Source organism: Chelonia mydas, chromosome 2 (genome assembly GCF_015237465.2).
Source record: "Chelonia mydas isolate rCheMyd1 chromosome 2, rCheMyd1.pri.v2, whole genome shotgun sequence".
Lineage (NCBI taxonomy): Eukaryota > Metazoa > Chordata > Testudines > Cheloniidae > Chelonia > Chelonia mydas.
Window position 1 is genome coordinate 88,715,999 of NC_057850.1, and position 20,987 is coordinate 88,736,985.

Here is a 20,987-nt window from a genome sequence, read left to right on the forward strand (position 1 = left end):
CATGCACACACAAACTGTGGCCTTTTAGTAAGGCCCATGGTAGTTGCCACTCACCCTCTCCTTGTGAGGTCTCCCTTGTTTCCCTCATCCTCAGGATCAGCCACACAACCCTCCAGGAATCACTCTCATGGCCCATTACATTGCCCTGTTACCATGGCATCTCAGGGAATCACTGTACTACCATGACAAACTGATGCTGAATAAAGCAAGAACCCCTGTGCAGTCTTCAAAGAAGACACTTCTTGACACCAGTCACTGGTTCAGTTCACTTAAAGAGGGCACATGTTATTTTCCATATGCCCTTTTATAATTGTGATCATATTTTACAAATTTGATGTAAAAATATTTGACTTCATTTTGATCTGGATACCCATTTTTCAAATGGCAAATGGAAGCCTTGGTGGGAAGCACTGCAGTGGGGAAAAGTCAGACAAGAGGTATCTCTCAGGTATTTCTCTATCCCATTATAGACAGTATGAGCAGGACACTGTGTTTCCCTGAAATCTGGAAATGTCTCTGTTTATTGATTGGTTTCAGAGTAGCAGACGTCTTAGTCTGTATCCGCAAAAATAAAAGGAGTACTTGTGGCACCTTAGAGACTAACAAATTTATTTGAGCATAAGCTTTCGTGAGCTACAGCTCACTTCATCGGATGCATTCAGTGGAAAATACAGTGGGGAGATTTATATACACAGAGAACATGAAACAATGAGTGTTTATTGATTGTTCCTAAATCTAGTAGTTAAAGCCATAGGAGAAGATAAGGGCCTCTAGAGGCAAAAGGGGTGGTATTTTCAAGGGCATTTAAACAACTTGGTAAGACTTATGCTCATAAGCCACTTAGGTTCTTCTGCAGAAGGGTAAGAGAAAGGGGTAAAGGATGGACTTCTCTGGAACTCCCATTAAAAGTGGAAGAGAGAAGGAAGAGGATCCCACTGAACAACATGCAGAAGGAACAACCAGACGTATAAGGGGTATGAGAGAAGATGGCCCATGAAAGGATCTGTCCCAGGTGGTTCACCAAATGAAAAGTTTGAAGATCTCCAGCCCTTCCTTAACTCCTTCTGGACACATTCCCTATTCCCCAGCTCCATAATAATTTATAATGAGACTTTTTAATAATTTAACACTTATATAGAGCTTTTTAGACCCAGAGATCTCAAACGTTTTACAGAGATAGGTACCATTCCCATTTTATAGATGGGAAACTGAAGCACAGGGGAGTTGAGTGACTTGCCCATGTCATATAGCAAGTAAATGACAAAGCCAGGAGGAGAACCAGAATTCCTAGTCTAAAGTTCTACCCACTGAACTACATATCGTTGTTCAATTCTGCATAGCTGGCATGGCAGAGCAATTTGAGACAGACGGAGGAAGAAGAATAAACACTGGCGTGACCAAAAGCACCCCTGCATTCACACCCTACACACTGTTGTAACAATAATCTTTGTGTAAAATATGCCTTGTGAGGTCTCATTTAAAAACTAATAGTAACATATCAGTATTCTTGTGTAATGTTTGTATGAAATGCATATTAAGAGTTCTGAACATAAGCTGAAATTATGACTACAATATGTTTACTGGACAAGTCTGGGGAGTGGGTAAATTGGTTTGTCAAAGACAAAGGACAAACTGATGCCTCTAGTCAGGTGTCATCAAAGTTAATTGCCAATCACCTGTCAAGTGGCCGTTCTTTGGCAATGAAGGGGGGTAGGAACAGATGGATCTGCATTTTAGGAAACAGCCACATCTAACCTCTTTCACCAGGAGACTCCATGTCTCAGTGCTCACAGCTGGAAGGAACTTTATCTAGGGACAACCCTCAGGAAAATGCATTTGAAAGGGTTACTAGACTATAGGAAGGGGCAAAAAACACTCCAAGACTTCTCTCCCAATTTCTCTCTCACCCACCTAAGAAGACAAAGGAAATAGGTCTTTGACTTTGGGGGAGTTCCTGACCTGAAAATTTGGTCAGCACTGTTGCTGAGAACCTGTGGTAAGGATACTACCTTGCACCAAGTCTAGCTTAAGATTTAGCTACTAGAAAGCGTTTTATCATTATTTCTCTTGTATTCATTTCTGACTTTAATACCTAGTATTCACTTGAAATCTCTCTCTTTGTAGTTAAATAAGTTTGATTTTTTTTTAATCAAAGCTAATAAAGTGTGTTTAAACTGAACTGTTCCCCCAAGACCCACAGAGATTACCTGGGGAAGATAATACATTCCCAGTCTGAGGCTGAATTACCTGGTCCACAGAGCCTTTCTACAGAGGGAAACCTCCCTTTAAAGAGGTATCAGGCAGCCACATTGGGGAAGTACATCTGAGCTACATTACCAAGATTAGGGGTCACCAGGAATAGAGAGCCAATTTGATTTATGATTTTCTTTGGCTCCCACGAGATACTCCACATTATTAGGTGACGCGTGGGTGGGGGCACATGGGGTCATATGCCTCCCCACACACAGATTTCAGCAACATTTAGCAACAGTTAAATGTTCCGAAGGGACCCATCCAGAGTGGCTGCTGCAGACTCTGGGAGAGGACTTTGGCCATCTCTCGCCAGGAGGCCAAGCAGCAAGGAGGCAGCAGCTCACCCTGGTGGCAGCACTCACTTGAGTGTCCATGCAGCATGGGGGGAGGGAGCAGCAGGGCAGCTGGCTGTGGGCTGAGGCTCCCCCGCCCTCCGCCCTCCCCCCTCCCCTGCTACGTGGGACTGCTTCTCCTTCCCTGCTGCTGGAGTCCCAGTGTTTCCAGCTGCCTGCTTTGCAGACTGCCCTGGGGCAAACTCCCCGTGCCTTTTCCCAGGGTAGAGGCTGCTCTTCCACTCCTATAGCAGGGTTAATTTTATATTTTTTTTTTGTCTGGGGTAGAAAATAGTGAAGGGTACAATTCTGCCATCAGGGCTGCCTGGCAGATCTTGAATCCAATATTCTGATCTCTCTATATATACGAGGAGCTCCCAGAATAGATCTGAGAGCAGAATTCTGCCCTAAATGTTTAAGACTAGATTGTGACTAATTTGCAGCATTAGGGAGAGAATGGAGAACACTGCACCAGGAGTAGTTCCCTGGAGAATTCTGTCAGCCTGCAGAGGCTATCAGAATATATCTGTGAGCGCTGGGGAAGTGAACACCCTTTAAGCGGAGGGTGTACGCATGCACTCCAGTTAGTGTAACTTTAGTGTAGAAGTAAGCGAAGAGCCACTGGTTGGGCTATGAATACCTCTTTGCTTGTGAGCAGGGAGTATAAACAATGGGACTTTTGTTGATATCTCCACAATTCCTCTAGAGGTGTGGTAGTCAAGCAAGTCTCCTTGTAATTTACCTCTTCCTCTTCCACACCCAACAGGAAAAGCCAAAATCTGGCCCTAAACATTCTTTTTATAAGGTATTAAAAACTATCATTGTAATTTCAAGTGAGCATTTTAACACAGTTGGTTGCATGTTAAAAGCCTTATTATCCAGAACATCTCTCAAACAACGTTCCCTCTAATTTTTGACAGGCTGTGTGCGCAAAAAATTTCTTTTGTGCAAATTTTTGTGCATGCGGCATTTCACCGTGTGCACCGGGTTTAAGATCTGCATGCGCCTGCACACATGTGCACAGCTTAGTGGGAACAGTGCTCTCAACTGCAAGCACCCCAGTTACAAACCTCATCTCTAATAAGAACAATACACTCATCAAAGCTTTAGTAACAATGGCTAGAAAAAGTAACGAAAATTTTCATATGACTAATCCCATGGTAGATAAAAGAGCATCTGTAAGGGATTACCCTAAAGTGCTTTAATAATAGGGTGACCAGATTTCCTGATTATATAGGGACAGTCCTGATTTTGGGGTCTTTTTCTTATGTAGGCTCCTATTACCCCGCACCCCCTGTCCCGATTTTTCACACTTGCTGTCTGGTCACCCTATTTAATAACAATGGAGAAAGTCACTAGCTGTGATGCTAGGGAAGTGCTCTTTTGCACTGAGGGATTAATAGTCCTGCTTTTAGTAGTTTGCTTTCCCATTTAGTTTCCCATTAAGAGATCATCCATTAAACCTGTGAAGTGACAGGGAATTTTACATGATGATTCCCATATATTTCATGCTGATTTCTGAAGGGATATTGGACGTTGGCTTCTCTCTGTGATAACTGCACCAATGCAGTAAAATCTGTTGCAGTATACAGTTGCTGTGAAACAGGGACATGACAAATTGGTGGCTGAGGAGTAATTAAATCAATTTCAGTTATAGCAGTTTCACCTTTGGGTGACCCTCCTTTCTGTACTGTACAACTGAGTGGGCTATGATAGTCCACTTCAGATGGCATAGAGAACATTGGCATTGATTAATGCTGCACAACTGGTTAGAACAGGAAACAAAGAATACCACGTCTAATTGAATGACAACTATTATCAATTAAGGCTTTACTTCCTGGAAGAGAGAGAGAGATCACAGTCACAGTTACAACTACAATTACAGTCTCTTTTCTACTTAGGTCAGGAGTTACACGTTTTCATTTCACCAGACGTTCATTTTCTAAAAGAAAGAAGCTGCACGACCCTTATGTGACTCTCGAGGAAGAGTGACCTGTAAGAGCAACTAATCTAAGATGATGAGCATTCACACAAATAATGAACTACCCGATAAAACAGCAGTATTTCAGATCCAGTCAAAATGAAACTATTTTGTGTTGACACGCTTAAATAAGAGTCATGTGTGTAGACGATGAGAGTAATGTGAGAGGAATTGGCCAGCATTTAGGAGTTATGAAAGATTAGAAGTTATGAAAGATCTTAGACATTATGAAAGGTTGGTTAAGGGCCTGATCCAGCAAGGTGGAGAGCACTTTCAATACACACTGAAATAAATGGAAGTTGAGGGCACTCAGGACCTCATCATAGGTAGTGCCTTACCCCTTGCAGGATTGGGCCTTAAGACACATTTGGATAAACTCAGTGTAATCAGCAGAATAATAATAAAGAGCCAGTGAAAATTTCCTGAGGAAAATGGTAGGAAGTTTTGCTATTTGTCTGTAGATATTACAACTTCTACAGAATATTTGTGGGGTTCTTAAAATACTATTTACAGTAACTGATTAGCTTCTAGTTTTTTGTTTGTTTGTTTTTAATGTGCAGCATGAGTTGAACAGCTGCACGGCCAGTGTGAATTTGCAAAAAATGATGGCTTATTCAACTGATACTTCTATTTACAGAGACAAGGTGGGTGAGGTAATATCTTTTATCGGACCAACTTCTGTTGATGAAAGAGACCAACTTTCAAGCCACCTCAAAACAGAAACAGAAGTTGGTTTGATAAAAGATATTACCTCACCCACTTTGTCTCTCTAAAATCCTGGGACCAACAAAGCTACAACTACACTACATACCTAAAATCTTTGCAATTCAGTGTGCTGGAGGGGCTCCCCAGGGCTTATAAGAGCCTTTTGTTAAAATTCTACCACCAAATTGAAGGGAGTAGTACGATAATTTTCCTGCCTCTGATGGAGTTACCCACTTTCTGAATGCTACCAAATCCTCCCTTCTGGAGATGACTTATCCCTAAAGCTCCTAAAAATTCTTGTGAAGAGCATTTTCCCCCTTTCCCATAAACCAGATTTCATCAAGTGTCCAGGATTTTCCAAAATTGTTCTCAGGATACTTCTGAATCCACTTACTAGATTTTCACAGCAGCAGATCTGAGCAGCAAGGAAGGAAATGTTCTGATTTGTATAAGAGTAATAAACAGATAACTGCTGAATTATAGAAGGAAAGATCCAATGTATTGTTTTGCTGTTGCCAGTCAATTAAGTAACTACAAAAATCTTCTTTCATAAATCACCTGTAAAAAAAGGCAGCCATCTTAATCCTGCTTTAAGTATCTTCTCAAAACATGAAGCCCCCTATCTTTGTAGATTTGCTTATTATTTGCCAAAGTGTAACCCAGGATTGGGCAAACTACGGCCTGCGGGCTGCATCCGGCCTGCGAGTCGTTTTAAGCTGGCCTGTGAGCTCCTGCTGAGGAGCTGGGTCTGGGGCTTGCCCCGCTTCAGCCGGGGCGCTGGCTCGGGGGCCGCACCATGCGGCTCGGCCCTGCTCTCACTCCTACGTGCTCCAATGGCCCCCTCTGGCACTCCAATGGGAGCTGTAGGGGCGGTGCCTGCGGATGGGGCAGCATGCAGAGCTGCCTGGCCACACCTCTGCATAGGAGCCAGAAAAGGGACATGCCAATGCTTCCGGGAGCCACTTGAGGTAAGCACCGCTCAGAGCCTGCACACCTGAGGCTGTCCCCATGCCCCAACCACCTGCCCCAGCCCTGATCTCCTTCCCGTTCTCCAAACCCCTCGATCCCAGGCCAGAGCACCTCCTGTACCTCAAACTTCTCATCCCTAGCCCCACCCCAAAGCCCGCACGCCCAACCAGAGCCCTCTCCCCATCCCGCACCCAACCTCAATTTCGTGAGCATTCCTGGCCCGGCATACAATTTCTATTCCCAGATTTGGCCCTCAGGCCAAAAAGTTTTCCCAGCCCTGGTGTAACCTGTCTTTATTAAATACTGCTGGTAAATATTCTTATCCAGTCTGTCTCAGTGTAGAAACAGAATTAGGGCCAGAACCTCGGGTCCAGTGAAGCTGTGTTCAGCACAGAAACCAAGCCAAGGAGCAAAGTGACTTTAAGCCACCTTTGCATCTCCCAAAACCTGATGGCAATTGTGGGCTTGTTCATGCATAAGTCTAAGGAGTCTTAGGACTGTTTAAACTTATGTTGCCATTGCAATAATACTTCTTAGTGGCCATTCTGTTCAAGATCATCAGAAAACAAGGTGCTCCAGCCACACTCTTCCTGCCCCTTACATTACCATGGCACTACGCCAGCCAGAGATTCCTTCATGCAAGAGGAGTTTCCAGCTCCTGTTTTAGTGCAGCTCTATGTCCACTTTGACTGAGGATCTGACACTTTGAATTTAAAAGAATGTGTGTAAAGATTTGTAAAACTAATTAATCATGAATGTCAGTATTTTCATTTCTAAGAACAAGGAGTGAGTGTGGAGTGAAGAAAGACAAAGCAACTTGCTACAAATCCAGCCTCAAATGCTACTTCTTGTTACCAAATCCTCCTGCTCAGTATGATGCCACATTTAATTGCAATAGAAAACTGGTTCCATGCAAAAGATCTGCAAAACAGGCTCAGACAGCACAAATGGGGATGTGGCCTGTGGAAACATAGCATGAAAATGCGATGCCTACATAGACAAGGTTTAGAGGTGGAATAATCATATTCAACTACAGTAGGTTCACTCTTGCTGGACCAGTGATATGTTCATATAACATGTAGAGATAGTAATGAAAGAAAAACAGATCATTCAAGATGATTAAAGAAACTTGACAAAGGCTTGTATTCACAGACCATCCTGTTCCAGAAATCTGTACATACTAATATAAATGGTTTAAAGGATTGAGGACAGAACTGGGAATCAAAAGATCCATCTTTATTACTTACTCAAAAGGAATTGCTGGGTGCTCAGCACTTTTGAAAATGAGGTCACTTATTTAGCCACCTAAATATGGATTTAGGAGTTTAACTTCAGACATTCAGTTTTGCATGGGGTTGCAATGCCACCCAAATTAGGCCTGGTCACCCCTCCATCCAGGTGGAGGGAAAGCTGAGCCAAATGGTGTTGTGACCTAGCTCACGAGGAGACTGTTCCAGTACGGAAGAGCACAGGGGAGTCTGTTGATCAACTCCTGGCAGCACCGGCTCATGCACTGTGAGATGGGTCATGGGAGACTCCCCAGCCAAGGGAGAGCTGGATTTCCAGCAGGAGAAAGGGGTGGGAGATGAGCGAGGACCAGAATAGGGTCCTTGAAGGGAGGGCAGCAGAGACTAGAATTCCCTTCCTTCCCCCAAGAAATATCTGAATTGGCCCCAATTATAAAAAGACTAAGGGTATGTCTACACCAGAAACACGACAGCAGCGCAACTGAAGTGCTGCAGTTGCACCACTGTAGCGTAGACACTATAGAGATGGAAGGAGCTCTTCAGTCACTTTAGTAAATCCACCTCTCCAAGAGGTGGTAGCTAGGTCAATAGAAGAATTTTTCCATTGACCTTGTGGTGTCTACACCACGACTTAGGTCAGCTTAATTACATGACACAGGGCGTGCAATTTTTCAGAGCCCTGAGCGATGTAGTTAAGCCGACCTAACTTTGTAGTACAGACCAGGCCTAAGTTTAGTGATTTACAAATATGTTTTTAAAATTCAAATATGCTCACGACTCAGGCATTTTTGTAGTCATTTCTATTCCAACTGAAATCAATGTTTCTGAAAGGTCGTCAAATTGACAATCCTGGAAAATGAAGCCCTTTAACCACAGAACAGGTACAGAATGACAATGAAAATTTCCACAACTCTTTTCCAAAAAACATATTAGTATGATTCCTTCTCTGTGCTCATTCAACCCTGTGGCCATCTTTGATGAGATTACCAACACCTTTCTTCTAGGATGTGGTCTGGAACTACCAACTCTTTTCATTTTAGCTGCTGAACAGATATTTGATAGTAATAACTTTTGTTCACGATCAGCTAGACGGGACTGATAACTAGAGGCAAAGTCTCTACGTCTCATTAGCAATTTCTTGAGCTATTGAGTCCTTCAAAAGAAGTAATTTGGAAAGGCCTTATTTTGACATCTAAAGCAAAAAATTCCAGAATATTTTATTTGAACTTCTTGCTTGACAGTGTAAATATTGTAATGAACTGGCTATCTTATGAGTGTGTATTAGTGTGCGCCACTGCCCTCTACTAGATGGTATCTGAACTACTCATCCTTGTGTCATAGGTCCTCTCATGTTTTTAGCTTACAGAGATTTTCTTTTAGTTTATGTGGTAGAGGCCTGAGTTATTGGACCAGTAGGTTTTTAGTTCTGTTCCTCTTGTCATTGGGAAGTTCCGGCGGACTATGTTGTACAACCATGACAACTCAGAAATCTACATAGCCATATATTTGTTACTATACACACAGTTTAATTCTTCAATACTGAAAAATTCTTGGACATAATGGCTGAGCCATCTTCTTTTCTCTCTATTCCCCTTGCTTACATCTCCTAATTTTCCAGAATAATTCCCCTTTCTTCTATAGGGTGGTTAATGTTATATTACAGCCTAAAACATGAGCATTTGCTAAACAGCTAAAATAATGGCTGTCTACCACTCAGTATCTGTCCTTTATTTCTGATTTATTAGCCAGTATATAAGTATATAATCCTTAATGTGAAAGGGTATCTCTTTCACAATAGTCAAACTATATAGGCAGAACTGACAGCTGCCTAGTGCAGCAAAATATTTAGGGAGTGTTGATTGTCTAATACATACATTATCCACTTTGTCTAGGGAGCAAATACCTGGGGACGTGGTAAAGCCACAGAAAGGTTGTTTTAAATAGCTTTGCATGTACAATATAGTAGAAATCCTACTAAAGCTAACTGTATATCTAATAAGATTTTTATACTAAATACATGACTGATTCTAACATATTTGCTGAGGATTTATTATGAAAGACATGTATTTATAATAGAATGTCTACAATATGTCCATCCAGCAATGTTCTTAGAGGGTTAACATTTAAAAACAATAAATATATCTTACAAATATAGCAAACTCTTAACTCACCTGTCAGGAGGTGAGTCAGGAACTCACGCCCTTCTCAAAAGCCTGGGGAAACAGATAGGTATTGCAGTACCCTATGCCCAGAGACCAAAGGGGAGGGGAAAATTAAAGGGTGAGAGCTGGACCAAAAGGAGACTGCTATAATTAATAGACATTGGGGGACAAGAGACCTCATCTCAATTAACAGGGAGCTGGGGATCAACGAGGGGTTCAGATCATCAAGGTTATACACTATTAGATTCAGTGGATATTAATCCTTGGCATGCCCATCCCTGCAACGAGAAGAACGAGTGTTGCTGTCCGAGCCTGTCTTCAGACTGCCCAAAGGGGAGCGATTACGTGCAGCTCGGAAGGTTTATGAGCCAGGTGGCAGATCAAAGCAAGTAACCACTATGACTTGCCTTCCGCCACATCCTGTTCTCCACATCACTGAGTCATCGCTAGCGAGCGGCTTACCTCCCCGGCAGCCCCTAGAGCTCAGATTAGCAGCTTGCAGGCTTTGAGCGGCAGCGGCAGCCCGCCCAGTGTCAGCGTCAGGCCCTCTCGCCCGGCTCCCGCCCGCAGGCTGTGTAGGCAGGCTCTCATCGCAGAGAGGCGGCGCTGGGGGAGAGAGTGACAGGGGCAGTCCCTCCCCTGTGCACCGGGGAGAGGAGGAAGGGGGAAGAGAGGAGGAGGAGAGAAACAGGAAAGGCGGGGGTAAGAGGGTGGAGGAGAGCGGGGGAAGGCGGCAGCAGCACGACAGACACCCGGCCGCTGGAAGCAGCAGCCTGCGGCAGCTGGAACCTGCCCGCTCGCCTCCCCCCAGCTACAGCAGCCCGGGGCAGAAGCCGGAGGAGTTTCCGAGCAAATCTGATTGGTTCGGGGGGAGCTGGAGCGCGGCCCCCACCCTCCCACTTCTGCTCCTTGGCAGTGAGATTGACAGGGAGCCCCGGGAGCTGCCTGCCGCGTGGGGTGCGCAGGCGAAGAGGCGGCGGGAGGAGCTGCGATGAAGCCCTGCGAAGAGGAGGGGCTGGGGGCTGCGGCCGGAGGGGACCCCTGGCAGGAGTGTATGGAGGTGGCGGTGCAGCTGGCGCGCCGGGCTGGGCAGGTTAGCAGCAGCAAGAGCCTACACTGGTACCTTCGTACTTGCCTCGGTCTTCTCCCTTTCGCCGGTCACAGCTTGGGGATAGCCTGTGTAGGGGCAGCTAGAGCCATTCCTTTCCTCTCCCTCCGGCTGGCCCCTGCCTCAGAAGGGTCAGTCACTTCCTCCTCCCAGGGAATGGAGGGTCCGCGTTTGCAAGATCATCTGCTCAGTGTATCGCTCACGACTTGTGCTGCAGTCCGAAGAGAGTTTTCAGCGGCTCCCTCCTTACTACGGTCCCCCAAATAAATGCCCCTTCCCGGGGCGAGGGTTAATAATGCTGCTGGAGTGGTAGGGACAGTCCCCTGCTGTGTGCTGCAGGCTACGCTCCTGTGCGCTCAGCACTCTAACCTGTTGGTGCCTGCGATGTTAACGAGGGCGGGCGAAGGCACAGGCCGGGGGAAAGAGTTTCAGGAAATATCTCCGAAGGGGAGGGGATTAGTGTAAGAGTGGGTAAGGGAGCCAACTGGGTCAGGTCAAATGCAGTGGCAAAGCTGTCTTACTTTTATCCAGATCACAGAAAGGTCCCTTCTTCCCCGAATGATCAATGACATACTGTATATATTTTAAACACCTACAGGAACGTTTTAAACATTTACACTAAGTATCTGTAAAAGCTTTTTGTAAAGCATATTGGCTATAGATGTTTTTGTTGAGGTAGAGACCTGCCATTGCATGCTGCACATAGGCTGTTTTCAGCATCGTGTTGAATATCAATGAGGGATTTTGCTTTCATATAAACTGAGCATAGGTGATATTTTTAGCAAATATGTAGCAATGCGGCCTTTAGTCTATCGTTTTGTTTTGTTTTTGAAGGCTTTAGCAGCCTGAACTGCAAATATTCAAGCCACCAGTAATGATCTTTTAGATGAATGGTATCATCATAGAGTCTTCTTGAGGAAAAATGAGAATGGCAGTAATGATATACTGTCTTAGTAGGGTATTTAAGGGAAATTCCACCATGAGAGTGTTTGTTTTTTTCACATTTCCAAATAATTTCAGAATGTATCTAAAATAATGGTCTATGGTTAAGAGGTGGTTTGGGGTGTTTTGTTTTGTTTTAATTCTCCAATTAGCAGTATGAAGGAAAAGGCTCCATTCACCCTCCAGAAGCAGACATATTTTGTGACTGGGAGCATTTTTTATATTTAAATATAAGATTAGAATGATTTGTCAAAGCAAACATGTTTTAATGTATTTTCTTTCTTAGTAAGAAAAAAAAATCTTCACATGTATTACTGGAATATTATTAGTGTAGACAGTGATAACAATGTTAGATTATGGGGAATTGAGGATACTTCATATCATGATGCATATATTCAAAATATGTTATATTTCCATTTTATAACAGGTAGGGTTTCTCTCTGAGAAAGTGAGTGTGTCAAAGATATTAGCTGCATGATTGATTTCTTGCCTGCTATTATCTTCTTGCTTTGCCAGTCTTCTCACAATGGGGCAGATAATGATCTCACTTACACTGGTGTAAATCTGGAGTAACTCCACTTCAACAAAAGTCACTGCAGATTTACAGTGGTGTAAATAAATAATTGTCAACATTTAAAAGTTTTGCCAGCAAAGCTATGCCGGTTAGAAGTGTTAAAAAAATCACACCCCTAACCAAAACAGCTATGCCAGAAAAAGCTATAATATAAATGTAATTATACTGGCCAAAAAGTCCTTTTGCTCTTATAACTCACTCTGCACAGGAAAGTGATTTAGGATATCATAACAAAAGAACTCTTTTGCCAGTATCTTCATCTCCATGGGGCAGAGTGGGGAAAACAACAAATCCCATTTAGAGTGGTAGCCGTGTTAGTCTGTATCAGCAAAAAAAACAAGGGCTACTTGTGGCACCTTAGAGACTAACAAATTTATTTGGGCATAAGATTTCATCGGATGCATGCAGTGGAAAATACAGTAGGAAGATATATATACACAGAGAACATGAAAAAATGGGTGTTGCCATACCCACTATAACGAGAGTGATCAGTTAAGGTGAGCTATTATCAGCAGGAGAAAAAAATTTTTTGTAGTGATAATCAGGATGGCCCATTTCAAACAGTTGACAAGAAGGTATGAGTAACAGCAGGGGAAAAATTAGCATAGGGAAATAGTTTTTACTTTGTGTAATGACCCATGCACTCCCAGTCTTTATTCAAACCTAATTTAATGGTGTCCAGTTTGCAAATTAATTCCAATTCTGCAGTTTCTCGTTGGAGTCTGTTTTTGAAGTTTTTTTGTTGGAGAATTGCGAATTTTAGGTCTGTAATTGAGTGACCAGGGAGGTTGAAGTGTTCTCCGGCTGGTTTTTGAATGTTATAATTCTTGACGTCTGATTTGTGTCTATTTATTTTTTTGCATAGAGATTGTCCAGTTTGGCCAATGTACATGGCAGAGGGGCATTTCTGGCACATGATGGCATATATCACATTGGTAGATGTGCAGGTGAATGAGCCTCTGGTGGTGTGGCTGATGTGATTAGGTCCTATGATGGTGTCCCTTGAATAGATATGTGGACAGAGTTGCCAAATTCTTTTCAGTGGCCTTAGGTCAATATTTGTCTCAACCTGAGGGTTAGGGTATCTCTACACTGGATAATAAACCCAGATCTGTGGGATCCACACTTGCAGACTTGTTCTTTCTAAGCTCATGCTTGAGCATCCACACTCCATTGCTGTTCAACTCTCATATGCATGCCAGCAGGTACACTCTACACTATGAAGACCCAAGTCAGACCTTGCTGTTTCTTGGGCATAACTCAGGGTTCTTAGAACCTTTGGTAGCCATGGCTGCTTTAGGGCTTGATTCATAGTGTATTGTGAGAGAACATGTCTGTTCATCCCTTGGGACTTGACCAGAAGTGGTTTGACCCCACCAATGCATCCAGCAGAGCCATTTGGGTGTGCATGCTCCTAGCAGCCAGAGTTGTCAACATGGATCACCACCCAGTGGAAGAACTTCTCCAGGTCATGCTTTCACTTCTATTTCGGGCGTCAGCCAAAGCAACTGTGAGAAGCTGGTGGACATTTTGGCAATGATATTTGTCCTACCAAAGGCATCTCTTGGAGAGGAGTACTGAAATCCAGATTATGGATTTCTGGTAGAGGTTAATCAGGACTACATCTTCCGGGGCTTCCTCTTTGATTTTTTGTTTGTTTGTTTGGGTTTTTTTGTTCGTTTTGGTAAAAAAACCTTAAGAATGAGAATTGGAAGAGGAAATTCATCAGTCTCCATGGAATTGTTTTTTAAAAGGACATGGTATTCTTCTTCTCAAAGATGTTCATCCATGTTTAATAGAGGAGTCCACAAACATTTCCACCAATGGGAATTTTTTAATATACTTTTGGAATAGTGTCTCCAAAAGTCAGAAGGCTGATAAAGAAATAGTTAGATGAATATGTGTCATTGTGAAGCTGTCTCATCTGGGAATGTACCTGCTCCAAGTCATGGATCTCATGCCTGAACCCATTGCTTAGCTCTGTTTACGTATATCACATATGTGGGTCTGTGCCATGCAGTTTGGATCCTGTTACTTTGGAGGGGCATGGGAGCATGGATTAGGTATTTTAATTTGGGCCACTTGCTGTGCATAACTGGCCTGTATTGAAATCCCTCCCCATCCACTATACCTGTAACCATGGACTTTCTCACATCTTTTTTCTATTGAGTACTCTTTTACCAAATCTTGCTTACTTTATTCATGTAAGTAAACCTATTAATTTAGGGATGACTTTTTGCATAAGTTAAGTAAGTGGAATTAGGACCTGTTGTGGGTTGTGGCTGCTCTATAGTATTCCCTGTTGGCCAAGCATGGCAGGGCAGGAAGTCCCTGCCTCAGTTTCCCTCCCCAGGGTGGATTTTCTTGGCTTGCCAGACCCCGGTTTGTTCTGGAGAGGTGGCTTAACCCTCCAACCAAATAACAAAATAAAACTTATCCCCTTCCAGGGTAGGGAAAGTCCAACTGAAAAAGTCCTAATAAACAAAAATGTTCTTCTGCCCTTGAAGGAGCTTCTCTTTAGCTCACTCTCTGGGCCCTGTTCCCAGCCCTTTTGTGGGTTAGCTGGGCGAGTCTTTCTGGCTCTGGGATCAAGCATTCAGACCCCAGTCTGATTCCCCCGGAGTACTATTCTCAGCCTCTCCTGCGCTCTGTTCCTTGTGTCCTTCCCTGATCTGGTATAGAGCAGTGGGACCCCTAGAGTATTTGGCCTCCTGCAGACTAGGGTTCAGGGCCTTCCACAGGAACTTTCCTACTCATAGTGGCTCCAACTCCCAGATGGATCTCTCTGAGTCCTTTCATAAGGCCCAGATGTCCATTAAGCTGTCACATGGGCATGGCCCTCCTTAGTGCCACCCCCACAGGCTCGGAAGCAGCTAATTAATAATGACACAGATGTGGCTGGTGTCATCTCCTCATATGTTTGATATGACAACAGTACTGGACAATATGGGTCTGATCTACTCTCATTTATGCTGTGTAAATTGGGAGACACTTCAGTGAAGTCAATGGAGTTATACCAGTGTAAAACCAGGGGTATGTTGACACTAGAAATGCCACAGTGGCACAGCTGCATCGCTGCAGCTGCGCCACAGTAGTGTGGACACTTACTATAGCAATGGAGGGGTTCTTCCCTCGCTGTAGATAATCTGTAGCTAGCTTGACCTAGCAGTGTCTACACCAGGGCTTAGGTTGGCTTAATTACATTGCACAGGATGTGAAAGTTTTCACAACCCTGAGCAATGTAGTTAAGGTGACCTAACTTTGTAGTGTAGACCAGCCCCAGACATGAGGTCCTGAGAGAAAAATTAGGCAGTGTATATGTCTAGCATGTTAATGTTTCCATGTTTTTAAACTGGAAAAGGAGAAAGCTGCCAGACAGAGAATTAGGTGTGAAATCCTGGCCCTAGTGAAGTCAGTGGCAAAACTCCCATTGACTCAGCAGGGCCAGGATCTCACCTTACGTGTTTTGTCTTGCTGTGACATTTTTAAGGTATCTTGTAGTGAAACATAGGAAGGCTGATTTTAAAGAATAATTTTATTTTGGGGAATTACACTTTTCCAAGTGTAATTTAGGGTTTGATTGTGCCATTAAGGCACAGCCCACTTTGGGGGGCATTGCAGAGCCATGCTGCCGGGAGGCACAATCCCTCCTGAAACTCAGATGTGCCAGGCAAGTGCATCCTATGCACCATCTCTTAGGAGGTGATAGCATGATCCCCCCTCCACAGCCAGGCTGTTCTGTTGTCTGGTATGGAGGGAGATGGAGCCATGGCCCTGCCTCCTCTCCATTCCCTTTAGGATGGCTTGTACCCACAAAGATGCTAGGAGGAAACAGTCTGTCGGTCCCCTACACTGACACCATGATTATGTCAGACTCTTAAGCATGCACTCCTTGCATCTTCACTTCTCTCTGCCCTTTGTGCAATCACACAAGGGCCAGGCTCAGTCTACCTCTTAGTTGTGCAATGAAGTGTTGATATAACTTGTCTAAATTACTGGGCTGTTAGATCAGCAACTAGGTATTATCTGTCCTTCCATATAAAAATAAACAGTTAAAATATGGACAAACTGTAATCTAATGAGGATGATTAGTGTAATACTTGTATAGCCAATATATAATTGCTCAGTTTGGTTGCCAGTTTCATTATACAATACTGAGGGAGGGGGAGATAAGCTATTTTTATTTCATTGACACTTTTTGTGGTCGCTGAATAGATTTCATTTATCTGTCATAACTCTTGTCATCTTGAAGGACTCTTTTATGTAACTCCACACCTAATTTGGAAGACTAGACAAATGCATTAGGTGATTATATTTGTCCATTTAAAATGTGTTTATACCAAGTGTTCTGTAAAGAGTCAAATCTAATGGGATTCTGTTGTACATACTCTGTATTTTTTTCACCATTTGGCCTGATTCTAATACTTTTACCCAGGTTTGAAGCACTTCACTCCACAAGTAGTCCCACTGACTTCAGTGGACTGGTGGAAGGTACTATTCAGCATAAAGAATCTGGCCCAATATGAGATACTTGATAAACTTAATTTTATGAAGAACAAATGCTGTTCTGTTTATAATGCAAAAAATGTAATCATGGTGAGCTAGGGTATGTCTACACTACACTTACAGTGCATCGAGGCTGCGGTAATCGATCCACCAGGGGTCATTTTAGGGGGTCTAGTGAAGACCCGCTAAATTGACCGCAGATCGCTCTCTCGTTCACTCCGGTACTCCACTGGAACAAGAAACATAAGGTAAGATGACGGGAGAGTTTCTCCCATTGACCCAGCACGTAATAAGTCAACTTAAGCTACGTTGACTCCAGCTATGTTATTCACGTAGCTGGAGTTGCAGAACTTAGGTCGACTTAAACCCAAAGTGTAGACCTGCCCCTAGTTTCTGACTTGGATTTCAGGTGCAAGTGAGTGAGATGGAGTAAGAAACCCTCTCCTTAGCTATTTATGCAGCCTTGGATCTGTTGTCCATATAAGAGGAACAGTGGGGATAGGCAGAAAACTGGCGGAATATAGGCCACACCCCCATACACACACCCAACCCCTAACCAGAGTCATTTGAGCCCATACAGATGGGGTAGTAATTTGCTGTTGGCACATCCCAGGAGCAAGGAGAAATCAGGAAAGGAACTGAGACTCAGAGGTGTGTCTCTAAGTCAGAATGTCTCTTGGGGCAGACCAGTTTATGTACTTACTACTCCTTGCTCAGTCTACCCTGTGTTAAGAAAAAATAAAAAAAGTTTAATAACATCATACAAATGTTAATTCACTTAATTAATTAACTCTTAATTCACTTGACTGCCTTATGACTTTTTGGGGACACCATGTGAGTGGTAATTTAGGCCCTAATCCTGCAAATACTTACCCATAATGGTAACTTTACACATGTGAGTGAGCCCATTGAATTTGCAATCGTTCACATGTGCACAGTTACTCACATGTAAAGTTCTTACAGAGTTGGGGCCTTGATATCATGCGCACCCAAGGCACTAAGTTAGCTTAAGAGGTTCAATATCACCAGGAAAACAGGGCAGTACGTAAGGAAATAAAGGAGTTTTCTTGAGTAAACATTTTGCCATGTAATAAATAATACAAAACCTTTTGTGTACCATCTTCAAAGGTAAAAATATTAATTAATCTTCAAACTCCTTTGTGAGCTAGGGAAGTAAGTATAATTTTAATTTTACAGCTGATGAAACTGAGTCAGAGAGGTAGTGGGACTTTCATAGGCCACACAGCAAGTCATGGTCCAGATTATGTAAGGAGGGTCACTGTAACAGCTGAGTGTGTGAAACCCTTCAAATGTAATATTTTTGCCCATGATAAACAAGTGGTAGAAATGTAATAGGAATTTGAAATTTCCTGGTTTCCTGTCCCATAAACAGTACTGTAGAACAAACTGCCATTTGAACATAAATGGCTTTTCTTTAGGTAGGTTTAAAAATACTTGAGTGCCGGAGTTTTGATTGAAGGATTTTAAAAAATATATGCCGCAGGAGGAGGTTGTGTTTAGAATATTAATTTGAAGTTGCTTTTTATTTTGTGTAGTTATGTACAAATCCAGCAATTACATTAATTTGTCTTTGCTATCACTGACTGTTTTGATGTCCTTTCTTAGATTCTTCATAATTGTCTTTGGTTAAAAAAATAAGTTAGCTGTTCCTCCAAGAGAAACATTGTCATCATGCCTCATTTCATAATGTCTTGCCATATGAAGTAAGAAACAGAAAGAGGTGAAAGTAGGAAGAAGTTTGTCATTCATAATTTTCCCATTTGTGAATTTGCATCAAATTTACTTTAGTTTAGTATGGCTTTCAAGTTTTTTTAAAACATAACGCCAAGATTTAAAAAAAACACAGAGCCCAGAGTTAGACTCCTAAGTCCATCTTTAGGAACTTAAATAAGTGGCCAGTTTTTGAAAGGTGCTGAGCACCCAGCAACTACCACCAATTTCACAGGGTGCTGAGCATTTTTTAAAATCAGGCCACCTATTTGGACTTAGGATGCTAACGCTAGACACCCATGTTTGAAAATCTTGGCCTAAATCTGATATAAAAGGCTTCTTTTCAGAGCCGAACTAGTATGGCTTACATTTTTTGTCACTTTTTAAAATGTAAGAGGTGGGAGTTTTGTCCCTATAGTTTTTGTTTTTTTTTTAATATTGTATTTCCGATGGAGAGGAAAGAAAACTCCTGAGCCCCAATGATCCTCCTTTTTCCCCTGTGTCTCTCCCCTAATTTTTCCAACCCTTAATGTGCCCATCTGCTGCGATCCTTCTTACTATACTTGTGGCTGCATCTCCTTCCAGAGCTTGTCAATGACTTTCCTAAACTAGCTAGAGGGGTTGTTATGGAGAGATGCAAGGTGCTTCCTATCCTCATTGCTTCGGTAGTATTCACCACCCCTGAACAAATAGGATGGATTTTGAGTCCTAGAACTGGATCCCTTCCCTTGCATGGTAGCATACTGATGTGTCAATAGATTTCAGGGTCAGCAATGAACCTCATATGTAATATATTTTGTTAGTGTCTAGGGAAGGAATGTTAGAAATAAATCTGATGTGTGTACTCCTCTTTCAGATTATTAGGAAAGCTCTTACAGAGGAAAAACAAGTGTCTACAAAAACATCTGCAGCTGATCTTGTGACAGAAACTGATAATTTTGTGGAAAATGTGATTATTTCTGCTCTGAAAGAGAAGTTTCCCTCCCACAGGTAAGTATCTCTAGAGAGAGAACTGCCCAGGACCCTGTCCCATGCACAGGCCATGTATGTGACCATCATTAAAAGGGAATTTATAAAATTCAGTCCTTAGATGTCAGATGAGATCTGTACAAATTAATTCGCCTCCTAATAACTGAATTCAGTTTTAATACCATTTAGATATCACTTTGTTCTGGTCTCCATTGTTAAGAATTAATAAATGTCTTGAATTTAAGCAGATTGGACATTTTTATAAGCTTCCTTGCTTTAAAAATTTCTGTTCCAGATTCACTTTCATGTTGAAAATTACTTTGAGAAGGTACACAGTATTTTTCATTATTGGCCACATAGTATTATTGCTCTGGATTAACTTGAGTCATCATCTGAGGTTTTAATATTTTGCAACCTTTTTGGATTTAATTAAATAGTAATATAACACTTTTGTCCCCAGTAAGGGTATCTAAATTAAACTATCCGTAGGAAAGCTTAATTTGTTCACAACTCTGTATCTTTTTTTCTTCTGCAATATAATACTAAGAATATTTCAACAAATGGACATTTGAATCAAGCTGCATTCAGTTATCACTAAGGCCCCAGTCCTGCAACCATTCATGTGAATAATTTTGTTTTACTCACGTGCATATATGTGTGTGCAGGATCTGGACTGAGTATAGCATTAAGTCACATTTAGCTCTTCTAGCATCTGGAGGGGTCTCAGGTCAGAAAGAGTCAAGGAGGCTTAGCTCCTTGAAGCATCAGGATCCTAGCCTATAGAAAATAAATGTTGTACAAGTTACTGCACAGGATTTAATTGTAGGTCTTAAACATGAATTCGGATATGTGATTCCCCTTGAGCTATTAAGGGCCATCTGAGAGTAACCCCCTACAAACAGAGGCCATAAAATGATACATTTTAGCATATTCACATTGGAAATAAGCTTTATAAAACACGTCTTAAGATTGGCTTGACACACACAATATATATATACTTTACAACTGATTTCCACATTTTACTTTAACCTATGAAGGTAAAATTCAGCCCTCTGCAGAGAGCCAATACAAGGCCTGTGTGCTACTTAAATCTACATAAACTCTCTACATGTACTTTAAGTGGGTTTTAAGTGGCACATAGTGTGACGGGATCCCCCCGGGGTGCAGCCTGGGACTGTGGGACTGCTGTGCCCCCTTAACTCTCTCCAGCCTGGGCTGTCTCTCACAGTGCCTTGCTAGTGACCAGCAGCAAGCCCCTCCAGGTGCTGTGATCACTCAGCACAACAGCATGTGGAGCCCCACACTCAGCTGGATTGCATAAATGCTCCCAGAGCCACTCATGAATCACACAGAGAAAGACACCAGCCAGATACCCCCAGCTCCCAGTACTGTACCTCAGGAATATACTGTCTAATTTATTAATTGGTTCACCACTTCAACAATGGAAAGTGGACATACACCAGCCTTTGTCAAGCCTGAGCAGATTTGCCCCCATACTTCATACCAAC

The 20,987-nt window shown here is 42.6% G+C and overlaps 1 protein-coding gene across 1 annotated transcript in view; it reads left to right on the forward strand.

Moving 5' to 3' along the window:
- Nucleotides 1-10,230: 10,230 nt before the first annotated feature.
- Nucleotides 10,231-20,987, forward strand: part of IMPA2 (inositol monophosphatase 2) — a 34,056-nt gene continuing 23,299 nt past the window's right edge. The window contains exons 1-2 of the mRNA XM_007062335.4: nucleotides 10,231-10,742; nucleotides 19,367-19,500. Of these exons, the coding sequence (XP_007062397.2) occupies nucleotides 10,641-10,742; nucleotides 19,367-19,500 (236 nt within the window). The 5' untranslated portion in view covers nucleotides 10,231-10,640. The remainder of the gene's footprint in view (nucleotides 10,743-19,366; nucleotides 19,501-20,987) is intronic.